Source organism: Nycticebus coucang, chromosome 19 (genome assembly GCF_027406575.1).
Source record: "Nycticebus coucang isolate mNycCou1 chromosome 19, mNycCou1.pri, whole genome shotgun sequence".
NCBI classification, from domain to species: domain Eukaryota; kingdom Metazoa; phylum Chordata; class Mammalia; order Primates; family Lorisidae; genus Nycticebus; species Nycticebus coucang.
Window position 1 is genome coordinate 45140954 of NC_069798.1, and position 13506 is coordinate 45154459.

At 40.3% G+C, this 13506-nt stretch overlaps 1 protein-coding gene across 2 annotated transcripts in view; it reads right to left on the bottom strand.

The window, feature by feature from the left end:
* The window catches only part of DYM (dymeclin), a 449579-nt gene that overhangs the window by 234165 nt on the left and 201908 nt on the right, over positions 1 to 13506 (bottom strand). For both annotated transcript variants that reach the window (XM_053571937.1, XM_053571938.1), the window contains exon 13: positions 12620 to 12714. In XM_053571937.1, coding sequence (XP_053427912.1) covers positions 12620 to 12714 — 95 coding nt within the window. The remainder of the gene's footprint in view (positions 1 to 12619; positions 12715 to 13506) is intronic.

The following is a 13506-nucleotide window of genomic DNA, read 5'->3' on the forward strand; positions in this document are numbered from 1 at the left end:
TAGCAGAGAAAGATGAAGTTTCTCTCGCCTCTTTTGGTGCTTAAAAAAGAACAATCTTAAAATCAGAAGGCCACAGACACCACATCATCAGTTCATTAGCTTTAAGCAGCAGCAGTGCAAAATGCAGCCACTTACCAACTTTAAGTGAATTCTCAGAATGGCAAGTGCCAGAACTAAGCTTAAAATCCCAGGTGCCAGTCCATCTTCTAGGAACCAGTCCCTTCCAAGAACCTGAAGGAGGAGAGACTATGAAGCAACTGTGCTGGCAGCAGCTGACCCAAATTAATAAGGCCCAGGAGCCGAACCAGGAGGCCATGTAGCAAGCTGAAGAAGTCATTATAGGTTTCAGATAAAATGAACAGAATAGAGAGGTGGGAAGCTGGTGATACTAGAAACTGCCTCAACTTTTTTCTAGTTCCAGATCACATGTATGCAGACTCGGGAAGAATAGGGCCTGTAATAATGCAGGAGGCTGGAGCAGTGGGCAGATGTCAAATGGTAATTGAAGGTTCAGAGCCAAGGGCAGGACCTAGACGATGGGCTCTAAGATGAGGTTCCTCAACCTTGACACTACTGCCTGTCTTAGCTGGTTGCTGCTCTTGTTGTGGGGACTGTCCTGTGCATTGTAGGCTGTTTGGTGACATCTCTAGTCTCTACCCACCAGATGTCAACAGCAAGCTCCAGCAATAACAACAACGATAATGCCTGATATTGTTAGATGGTAGCAGGGGGGCTAGTAGAGGAGACACAAAATTACCCCAGTGAAGAGCACGGTTGGATTTTTAACCAGCTGGCAATTTATTGATTTTAAGCAAAGGAACCAATAAGATCAGATTTGTTTTTCAAATGGATGCAACAGTGTGGAGGAGGGAATAGGGCAGCAAAAAGACCAGGCAGACTACTGACACAGTTTGGGTGAAGAATATGAACAAGGGAACCAAGACAGCAGCAATGGAGACAGAAAAGAGGGCATTGATGCAAGCTACGGTGGCAAGTCAGGTGCACTCCAGGGCCCAGTAGGATACTGGGATTGAGGAGGAGGCAGAAATATTCCACAACTGGTTGGCAATTTAGGTGGCAGTGGTGAGGGCATTACCTAGGATAAAAGTAGGTCTGAAAATGAGTTCAGTTTTAAACATAATAAAATTTGCAGTAAGTGTGGAATATTCAGGTAGTGACCCTAGTAGAGTGGGTACTAGGCTAGCTAGCATTACACAGTACAGATTATGTGCCATGCCCTTTACAGATATTAATTCCCTTAATTCTCACCTCAATCCTCTGAGAAAGCAACTACTGCCACATCCACCTTACAGATGGGAAAACTGCTGCGAAACAAATGAAATAGGGTCTCCAAGATTCCAGCTGTTTGGAGTTGAGATCCCAAACCCTGGCAGTCGAGCTTCAGAGCTTGTGCCCTGACCCTCAACAGTGTTCTGCCTTCAATCCAGTGAAAGAGAAAGAAAAAAAGAAAGAGCTAGATTATGAATTTAGATTGAGGTGGTTTTCAGTACACAAATGATAGTAGGTCGAGTCACAGGCATATATGTGATTTCCCCGGGAAAATGTATAAAAACAAGACAGAATGAGATAGTAAACTATCTGCTAAGCTATGGGTGAAGGAGAAACCAGAGGGAGGAGCCAGCAGAGGGATGCACGAGGCCATAGGGAGAATCTTATGGGCAAGAAAGAAATGTTTGTAAACCATAGCAGTCCCCAGCATAACACCTACTTTTTATCTTTAAATTAATAACCTCATAATCCTCCATAATGAACATATCAAATATCCACGCTTATAGTATACTCAAAAGACTTTATAATGTTGAGCAAAATTCAAATCCTATCTGTGATTTTTCTAGGACACCAAGAGTTTGTGGAAGATATATTGTCATTAAATATGAACCATAACCTAAGTACCATAAGAAATCGATCCTTACATTTATGTTCAGCTAAGAATGTTTTTTAAAGCTTTATTCAAATCCTGTCATAGCTATGTAACATGTAACTCTGTTTTACATTTCGTTGACAATCACATGAAATACTGGCTTTTCTGAGTTCTGCAACCGACAGATATAAAATTGTGTACTCTCTTCCCAAAAGAAGATTTGAGAAACATGTACATGAAAACTGATTACTTTTCACTTGAAAGACTTACAAGAGCATCTGGCGAGTCTTGAGTTGTACTACCATAATCACCCGTCTGGGTGTCCGTTTAAACAGTTTTTGTTATGCATTCTTTATTATACTTTACAATTCTAGGCCCTCAACACAAACATTAATAGAAAATGAGTTCCCTCAAAATACGAAAAGGCTAGGCCCCATTTCCAATTCAAGACAACTGTTTTCTGAAGAAGCAAAGCATGATTTCTAGGCCAAAATTCAAGTGTATATTCTAAACTTTAAAGTGCATACAAATCATTTGGGGATCCTGTTTGCAAAGAAGGCTCTGATCCAGGAGCATGGAAGGTGGGCTCTGCATTTCCAGTAAGCTCTCTCCTTGCTGATGTGATGTTCTGGTTCACACTGGCTACTCAAACGTGTGCAAGAAGCATTAGCAGCACTTGGGAACCTGTTAGAACTGCACTTCCCTCAGTATGACAACCTAAACATAGTAACATCATCTGTTGCCCTAGAAATTTACCTTAAAATCTTCTCTTTAAAATCCATTATGCTTGGGAGATGTTTGAGACTAGACTAGGCAACACAATGAGACCCCCATCTCAAAAAAAAAAAAAAAACCCAAAACCCACTTACAACTTATTCATTCACATTTTCTTTTTTGTTGTTATTGAAAACTAGATCTTCTTTTCTCTCTATTCCTTCCATGACTCTGCAGTGTGAGTTTATCCTTTAAGCCCCTACTTAGTAAGACCCCAGCTTGTTCTTTCAGGTTTCTTACTTACATTCCCAAAACTGGGGAAGATGGCAGACTGAAGCCAGCTTTCCACAGATGCTCCCATCCTGAAGGAGAGTTAGGGGATGAAAATTTAGCAAGTAACCTGATGGATTCGAGCAACACCAAGCGAGAAAGTTGAAGAACGCACATCAACCCCGCTGAGGAGAGCTGCAACCACAAGGAAGCAAACAAAAGGTACAAAACCCATCACCAAGTGGACCGGAGTCCTCCCTCCCCGACCTGATCAGCTTAAGGGCCCCACAAACAAAGGGGCAGAAATCAAAGGCCCTCCCACTACACTTCATGGGAGAGACCTACTACAAACTGGACCTACCTCCTTTACTAGGATGCCTAGGCGTTCTCCTGCCAGGCATAAAACTGTATAAATCTGTAAATATCATTTGCCGGCAACTCTGAGCTCCCAGCACTTCCCTCCATTCTCTCTGAGGTCTGAAAGCCTGTCCCCCAGGAGTTCGGATTCTTGGGTGACTCCTAAAGGGGAGAGGACAGTTCCCGAGCTGCGGCTGGTCAGCGCTGATTCTGGGGCACGGGAGAGAGGTGAGGACAGTCAGCGGAGGGAGACCCTCACCAGAGCGGCGCTTCCCCGAGGCAAGGTGCAGCAGCCCTACTTGAGCAACAATACAACCAGGCATATCACTGAGTCGAACTGTGTGGCCTCGCTACCAGCTGCTCTGAGCTCCCTGCAGCTCTGAGCTCCTGGCACTCCCCCCGCCCTCGCTCTGTGCTCCGGAGGCCTGAGCGCCTGCCGTGTGACCGGGCAGGGAGCTGGGTGGAGCTGAGTCTGTTTTTCACTGCCCGGCGGTTCTGGGCTCCAGCTGCTCCCCCCACCCCGCCCCCACTCTGAAGCCTGAAGGTTTGTGCTGCAACAGTACAACCGGGCAAGAGACTGGGAGGAACTGAATTTGCTCGCTGTCGACAGGGCTCCCTATGGCTCGGAGCCCCTGCTGGCTCTGGGCTCCCGGCGCTCCCCCTTGCCCTGGCTCTGCGCTCTGGAGACCTGAGCACCTGCCGTGTGGCCGGGCAGGGAACTGGGTGGAGCTGAGTCTATTCGCTGCCCAGCGGTTCTGAGCTCCAGCTGCTCCCCCCACCCAGCCCTCACTCTGAAGCCTCAGACTTGGGTGCGGTGGAGCCAAAGATTGGGAGGAACTGAGTGAGCTTGCTGCCGGCGGCTCTGAGCTCCCAGCGCCACACCCCACCCTCACTCTGGGATCTGGAGGCCTGTCCCCCAGGAGTCCAGATTCTTGAGGGATTTGTCAGGGTGTGGACAGTGCCCGAACTGTGGCTGGTTGGTTCTGACTCTGGGACACAGAAGTGAGGCTGGGGGAGACCTACATCAGAGCGGCAGTTCCCTGAGGTGGCTAAAATCATACCCCCTGCCTCCCTGGGCAACCAGAGGAGGCCACCCCTGAGTATAGGATTTGCCTGAGGTGACTCACAGACCCCGGAAACATCCAGGGTAGGGCCAACTCAGAGAACTGAGACTTCAACCCAGAGTACGTGCTTCACTGGGGTCAAACAGAGGCCAGCTGACAATAAGTCAGAACCACTCAGCCCCACCACACCAGACAGGGCCCCAATCTCTCAGGCTGCAACACTGAATGGGCCCTCAACAAAAACCTAGGGGAAAAATCAAAAGGGGTAAAACAACCATGGGGCACAATCAGCGGAAAATCTCCAGTAACATGAATAACCAGAATAGATCAACCCCCCCAAGGAAAGAAATGGCGGATGTAATTGAAGATCCCATTCATAAACAACTGGCAGACATGTCAGAAATCAAATTCAGAATTTGGATTGCATACAAGATTGATAAAATGGAATTAGGAATCTGAGGAGAAATTCAAAAGTTGTCTCAAGAATTTAACGAATTTAAAGACAAAACCACCAAAGACTTAGACACACTGAAGCAAGAATTTGCAGCTCTTAAAGATAGGAAAAATACAGTAAAATCCCTCAGCAACAGAATGGACCAAGCAGAAGAAAGGATTTCTGACATTGAAGATAAAGCCTTTGAATGCTCCAAAACTCTCAAAGAGGAAGAGAAATGGAGAGCAAAAACAGATCATTTTCTTAGAGAGCTCTGGGATAATTTGAAGAAGGAAAATATACGAATAATAGGAGTTCCGGAAAACAATGAAGTGGCATCGATGGAACAGAGGCCCTTCTGCATGAAATTATGAAAGAGAATTTTCCAGACATGCCTAGAGATTCGAAATCCAGATAGCAGACAGTTTCAGAACTCCAGCACGATTCAACCCCAATAAGTCATCCCCCAGAAATATCACAATTAGCTTCACTAAAGTCAACATGAAGGAGAAAATTCTCAAGGCTATCAGGCGAAAAAAAGCCATTACCTACAAAGGTAAGAACATTAGAATGACTGCAGATCTCTCTGCTGAAACTTTTCAAGCCAGAAGAGGGTGGTCATCGACTTTTAATCTCCTAAAGCAAAATAACTTTCAACCCTGGATCTTGTACCCAGCTAAACTGAGTTTCATCTATGATGGAGAAATTAAATACTTTAACGACATTCATATGTTGAAGAAATTTGCCACAACCAAACCAGCTCTTCAGGATATTCTCAGACCTATCCTCCATAATGACCAACCCAATCCTCTACTACAAACGTAAACTCACTCAGAAACTTCTGATCAAACTCCAACTTCTACAATGGCGAAAAGATTAAAATTGGCCACTGGACTTTTGAAAAACTCGATACCCAAAATTTCACCAAACTTATCAATAATCTCCATTAATGTGACTGGCTTAAATTGTCCTCTAAAGAGACATAGGTTAGCTGACTGGATACAAAAACTCAGACCAGATATCTGTTGCTTACAAGAGTCACATCTTAACTTAAAAGACAAATACAGCCTCAGGGTGAAAGGACGGTCATCCACATTTCAGCAAATGGTAACCAGAAAAAAGCAGGTTGCAATTTTATTTGCAGACACAATAGGCTTTAAACCAACAAAAGTAAGGAAGGACAAGAACGGTCACTTCATATTTGTTAAGGGTAATACTCAATATGATGAGATTTCAATTATTAATATCTATGCACCCAATCAGAATGCACCTCAATTCATAAGAGAAACTCTAACCAACATGAGCAACTTGATTTCCTACAGCTCCATAATAGTCGAAGATCTTAACACTCCTTTGGCAGTGAGGGATCTATCCTCCAACAAAAAGCTGAGTAAAGAAATTTTAGATTTAAATCTAACCATCCAGCATTTAGATCTAGCAGACATCTACAGAACATTTCATCCTAACAAAACTGAATACACATACTTCTCATCAGCCCACGGAACTTACTCCAAAATCGATCACGAATCTTAGGTCACAAGTCTAACCTCAGTAAATTTAAAGGAATAGAAGTTATTCCATGCATCTTCTCGGACCATCATGGAATAAAACTTGAGCTGAGTAACAACAGGAATCTACATACTCATACAAAAACATGGAAGTTAAATAACCTCATGCTGAACGATAGCTGAGTCAGAGATGAGATCAAGAAGGAAATCGCCAAATTTTTGGAACCAAACAACAATGAAGACACGAACTATCAGAACGTCTGGAACACCGCAAAGGCAGTTCTAAGAGGGAAATTTACAGCGCTGCAAGCCTTCCTCAGGAGAACGGAAAGAGAGGAAGTTAGCAACTTAATGGGACATCTCAGGCAACTGGAAAAGGAAGAACACTCCAACCCCAAACCTAGTAGAAGAAAAGAAATAACCAAAATGAGAGCAGAACTAAATGAAATTGAAAACAAAAGAACAATACAACAGATCAATAAATCAAAAAGCTGGTTTTTTGAAAAAGTCAACAAAATAGATAAACCGTTGGCCAACCTAATCAGGAAAAAAAGAGTAAAATCTCTAATCTCATCAATCAGAAATGACAAAGACGAAATAACAACGGACTCCTCAGAAATTCAAAAAATCCTTAATGAATATTACAAGAAACTTTACTCTCAGAAATATGAAAATCTGAAGGAAATGGACCGATACTTGGAAGCTCGTCACCTTCCAAGACTTAACCAGAATCAAGTGTAAATGTTGAACAGGCCCATTTCAAGTTCGGAAATAACATCAACCATACAAAACCTCCCCAAAAAGAAAAGTCCAGGACCAGATGATTTCACATCAGAATTCTACCAAACCTTTAAGAGGAATTAGTACCTATATTACTCAAACTGTTCCAAAATGTAGAAAAAGAAGGAAGACTGCCCAGCATGTTCTATGAAGCAAACATCACCCTGATCCCCAAACCAGGAAAAGACCCAACAAGAAAAGAAAATTATAGACCAATATTACTAATGAATATAGATGCAAAAATATTCAACAAGATCCTAACAAACAGAATCCAGCAACATATCAAACAAATCATACATCATGATCAAGTTGGCTTGATCCCAGGGTCTCAAGGCTGGTTCAATATACGTAAATCTATAAATGTAATTCAGCACATAAACAAATTAAAAAACAAAGATCATATGATTCTCTCAATTGATGCAGAAAAAGCTTTTGATAACATCCAACATCCCTTCATGATCAGAACACTTAAGAAAATCGATATAGAAGGGACATTTCTTAAACTGATAGAGGCCATTTACAGCAAACCGACAGCCAATATCATATTGAACGGAGTTAAATTGGAATCATTTCCACTTAGATCAGGAACCAGACAAGGCTGCCCAGTGTCCCCATTGCTTTTTAACATTGTAATGGAAGTTTTAGCCACCACAATTAGGGAAGAAAAGGCGATCAAGGGCATCCACATAGGGTCAGAAGAGATCAAACTTTCACTCTTCGCAGATGATATGATTGTATATCTGGAAAACACTAGAGACTCTACTATAAAACTCTTAGAAGTGATCAAGGAATACAGTAACGTCTCAGGTTACAAAATCAACATTCATAAATCGGTAGCCTTTATATATACTAACAATAGTCAAGCTGAAAAAACAATTAAGAACTCTATCCCATTCACAGTAATGCCAAAGAAGATGAAATATTTGGGAGTTTATCTAAAAAAGGATGTGAAAGATCTATATAAAGAGAACTATAAAACTCTAAGAAAAGAGATAGCTGAGAATGTTAATAAATGGAAAAACATACCATGATCATGGCTGGGAAGAATCAACATTGTTAAAATGTCCATACTACCCAAAGCAATATGTAACTTCAACGCAATCCCTATTAAAGTTCCACTGTCATACTTTAAAGATCTTGAAAAAATAATACTTCGTTTTATATGGAATCAGAAAAAAACTCGAATAGCCAAGACATTACTCAAAAATAAAAACAAGGCAGGAGGAATTACGCTACCAGACCTCAGACTATACTACAAATCGATAGTGATCAAAACAGCATGGTATTGGCACAAAAACAGACAAGTAGATGTCTGGAACAGAATAGAGAGCCAAGAGATGAACCCAGCTACTTACCGTTATTTAATCTTTGACAAGCCAATTAAAAACATCCAGTGGGGAAAAGATTCCCTATTTAACAAATGGTGCTGGGTGAACTGCTGGCAACCTGTAAAAGACTGAAACTGGATCCACACCTTTCACCACTAACCAAGATAGACTCTTACTGGATTAAAGACCTCTACTTAAGACATGAAACTATAAAAATACTAGAAGAGAGTGCAGGGAAAACCCTTGAAGAAATCGGGTTGGGTGAGTTTTTTATGAGAAGGACCCCCCTGGGTGTTTGAAGCAGCTTCAAAAATACACTTCTGGGACTTGATCAAACTAAAAAGCTTCTGCACAGCCAAGAACACAGTAAGTAAAGCAAGCAAACAGCCCTCAGAATGGGAGAAGATATTTGCTGGTTATGTCTCTGACAAAGGTTTAATAACCAGAATCCACAGAGAACTCAAACGCATTAGCAAGAAAAGAACAAGGGATCCCATCGCAGACTGGGCAAGAGACTTGAAAAGAAACTTCTCCGAAGAAGACAGGCAAGCGGACTTCAGACATATGAAAAAATGCTCATCATCTTTAATCATCAGAGAAATGCAAATCAAAACTACTTTGAGATATCATCTAACTCCAGTGAGACTAGCCTATATCACAAAATCTCAAGACCAGAGATGTTGGCGTGGATGTGGAGAAAAGGGAACACTTGTGCACTGCTGGTGGGAATGCAAACTAATACATTCCTTTTGGAAAGATATATGGAGAACACTTAGAGATCTAAAAATAGATCTGCCATTCAATCCTGTAATTCCTCTGCTGGGCATATACCCAGAAGACCAAAAACCACATCATAACAAAGATATTTGTACCAGAATCTTTATTGCAGCCCTATTCATAATTGCTAAGTCATGGAAAAAACCCAAGTGCCCATCGATCCACGAATGGATTAACAAATTGTGGTATATGTACACCATGGATTACTATGCAGCCTTAGAGAAAGATGGAGACTTTACCTCTTTCATGTTTACATGGATGGAGCTGGAACATATTCTTCTCAGTAAAGTGTCTCAAGAATGGAAGAAAAAACATCCAATGTATTCACCCCTACTATGAAACTAACTCAGGACCTTCACATCAAAGTTATAACCTAAGAACAGGGGGAAGGGGGAAAGCGTGGGGAGGGAGGGGGGAGGTGAGTAGAGGGAGGGGGATTGAAAGGATCACACCTGTGATGCATCTTACAAGGGTACATGTGAGGCTTGGCAAATGTGGAATGTAAATGTCTTGGCAAAGTAACTAAGAAAATGCCAGGAGGGCTATGTCAACTAATGAGATGAAAATGTGTCAAATATTCTATGAACCAAGTGTATGGTGCCCCATGATCATATTGATGTACACAGCTATGATTTAACAAAAAAAAATAAAATAAAAAAATAAAAATAGACCTGCCATTCGATCCTCTAATTCCTCTGCTAGGTATATACCCAGAAGACCAAAAATCACATTATAACAAAGATATGTGTACCAGAATGTTGATTGCAGCCTGATTCATAATTGCTAAGTCATGGAAAAAGCCCAAGTGCCCATTGATCCACGAATGGATTAATAAATTGTAGTATATGTACACCGTGGAATATTATGCAGCCTTAAAGAAAGATGGAGACTTTACCTCTTTCAGTTTACATGGATGGAGCTGGAGCATATTCTTCTCAGCAAAGTATCTCAAGAATGGAAGAAAAAGTATCCAATGTACTCAGCCCTACTATGAAACTAATTTATAGCTTTCATATGAAAGGTATAATTCAGTTATAACCTAAGAATATGGGGAAGGGGGAGAGGGAAGGGAGGTGAGAGGATGGGTGGAGGGAGGGTGATTGGTGGGATCACACCTACGGTGCATCTTACAAGAGTACATGTGAAACTTAGTAAATGTAGAATGTCTTAGCACAGTAACTAAGAAAATGCCAGGAAGGCTATGTTAACCAGTGTGATGAAAATATGTCAAATGGTATATAAAACCAGTGTATGGTGTCCCATGATCGCATTAATGTACTCAGCTATGATTTAATAATAAAAAAAGAAAAAGTGTTGATTTTTCACACAAAAAAAAACATTCCCGAAACTGATCCACAACACCCATTAAATGGGACCGGTTATTTTCTACCTATAAACCATCCTCTCTTATCACACCTTCTTCGTGTTTTTCTTTGGGTTGTTGTAACTGACACTTTTGGAAAAGCTAGTCTCCACTGCTAATCCTTTCTGGTCACCTTGCCTAATCTCTCAATGAGATATAATCTAACCATCCACTCTCCCCCACTCAGGGGATTTTTGTTTCATTATAATAGCTACCATATTCTGCTGTGTATAAGATCCTTGTATCTTACATAGACAAAGACGGTCCTTGTCTTATCCTTGTAACTGAATTATAAGCTACTTCACAGCAGGAATCTTTATTATTTTGATATCCTTTGCATTGCTTAACACAGTTTCTCACTCATGTAATGCTACATAAAAGCTATTACAAGGAAGTAAAGCAATACTCATTAATGAATGGTAAACAGTCTAAATACCAACACATCACAAATCTAAATTATGTTTCTTATTTCTCCAAGTAAGATTAGTTTGCTCTATATTTTTGTCATTACACATAAAAGTGAACACAGTGCTTTATTTGCATTTTTCTCAACTCTCATATCTAGAAATGTTTATTTAATTTTGTTTAATATATTTTACCAGAACTTAAATTCTGAGCCAGTTATTTTCATACTGAACAGACCAACTGTTCATTTATCAATTGAGGAAAATTATTCTTATAATGAAATCTTCATGAAACATTATAAAACACATAAACAGAAAAACAGACTAGAAAGCAGCACAGAAATCATTAAATCTGTCATGCTAAACTAAAGCTCAGTGACAAAAGTTAACTTTTGGATACTAAAGGCATTTCAGAATCCCTAGAAGACTACAAGGTATGAAGAAACTGCTATGCTTATTCTAAATGATGAAGTTCATGTTAGTCCAAATTCAGCCAACTGGACGATCTCTCAAATACAAACCCAAACTATAATCCAACAGAATATATTAAAACCAGACATAAATTAAATTGTGAGTCAATGTCAAATATCTTCTACTAAATTCTGAAGATAAACAGATAAAGAACATAAGTTAATTCTAGGTAACTGTTAAAAATAGGTCCCATAATCATCTAACCAATGGACAGAATGTGAGATCACAGCTTAGACGTGACATGGAGTAATGATTATTTATTACTGGAGAACAAAAATTAATGGACAAGACTACTCTTCCCTACAAGCAAAAATGAAAGCAAACAATACAACTTCACTGACTTATATGACAAATGTTCTACCCAAGACCTGCTGGGACAATATTGAGCACCCAGTACCCCTATGTTAAAGATTGTTGCAAATGATACTCATTTACAATTGGTTAATTAGCTTCCCTACCCTTAAAGACTTTGGCAAAGGGTGGGGAAGAGACAGGTTTCTGGCAGGGAGAATAATGGCTCCCCATAAAACATCAGCATTCTAATCTACTGAACTTGGAATATGTTACTTTCCATGGCAAAAGGAACTTTGTACTTATGATTCTGATCTTGAAATGGGAAGGTTATCCTGGATTATACAGGTAAGGTCAGAGAAATCACCAGGGTCCTCAAAGTGGAAGAGGGAATCACAAGAGAAGGTCAGAGTGACGAGATGTGAGAAGGACTCAATAGCCCACTGGTGCGGGCTTGACAATGGAGGAAAAGACCGGGAACCAAGGATGCAGGCAGCCTCAGACCACTAGAAAGGGAAGGGAGACAGGTTTTCCCTTACAGTCTCCAGAAAGAAACACAGCCCTGCCGACATCTTGATTTTAGCCGAGTGAGATCCACGTTGGACCTACAAAATTGTGATTTAACAAATTTACATTGGTTTTCAACCACTAATTTGTGGCAATTTGTTTCGGCAGCCATAGAAAACTCATACAAGGGTAAAATGCTACTAAGAAATATACCTGTTCTTCTGTAAAAAGCTAGTAACACAACACTCAAAACTACATTTTATAAAAAGATTGAAAGTAAATGTAATTAACTTTGATCCAAAAGTTGGGTTAGAAAACAAAACAGAACAAGATATTTTTAACCAAACAAGAAAGTGATAAAAAATAAGTGGGAAAATATGATATTCCTCACAGATAACATCAAAAAGGAACAAGCATGGTATCCTTAACACATCATCCAAAAGGCAAAAATCAGTGTTTCTTTTATTTACCTGATGATCCTCTGAGCAGCATACTGATGGAGGGAACGGAACTGTGCTGACATATTTGCTAAAGCTGCCAAACAATTTGTGTGAAGATACTTGTCCTGTCAGAAAACAAGTATAAAACATACATCAAGTCTTTTTTGTATGTGAATCAAGGCTAGCTAGAAGCAAATGTAAATTCAGTTGTTAACTCATTTTAGAAAGTTCAGGCCCACAATCCCTTTTCTCTAATTCCCAAATATATAAAGCACTGAAAATTCAAAGATTTTTTTCACAACTCACTTGGAAGCAACATAAAAAATTATGATGTTATTGATAGCTTCATTATTCCCACCATATTGCCTTTTCTTTTCTTTTTATGCAGTTTTTTTTTTTTTTTGGCTGGGGCTGGGTTTGAACCCACCACATCTGATATATGGGGCCGGCGCCCTACTCCTTTGAGCCACAGGCGCCTCCCATTCCCACCATATTGCATATTGGAATATGTTGCTGCAGAAACGTTAATGTGTAATTATAGTATACTGCTTCAGACCCTAATGGTTACGCACAGTATAGCACACAAAATATAATTATATTTCTAAAATCCAAAAAATTCTTCCTTCAGAAACACATCTGGCTCCTAGGGTTCCAGATAAAAAACTGAGACATGTATATACATGAGCTCTACAGATAGAAATAACTGAAAACCCATCAGTAAACTTGATCACTTTTCGTGGCTATGAATTCCCTGCATTGCTTCTCTTTAACAATGTATTTCTGTTGACCAGAACTGACATTTACTCCCAGGGACTATAAATAGAATCTGTAGAATGTTTTCTTTTTTTTATTTTTTATTTTATTTTTTTTATTGTTGCAGTTTGGCCAGGGTTGGGTTTGAACTCACCACCCTCAGT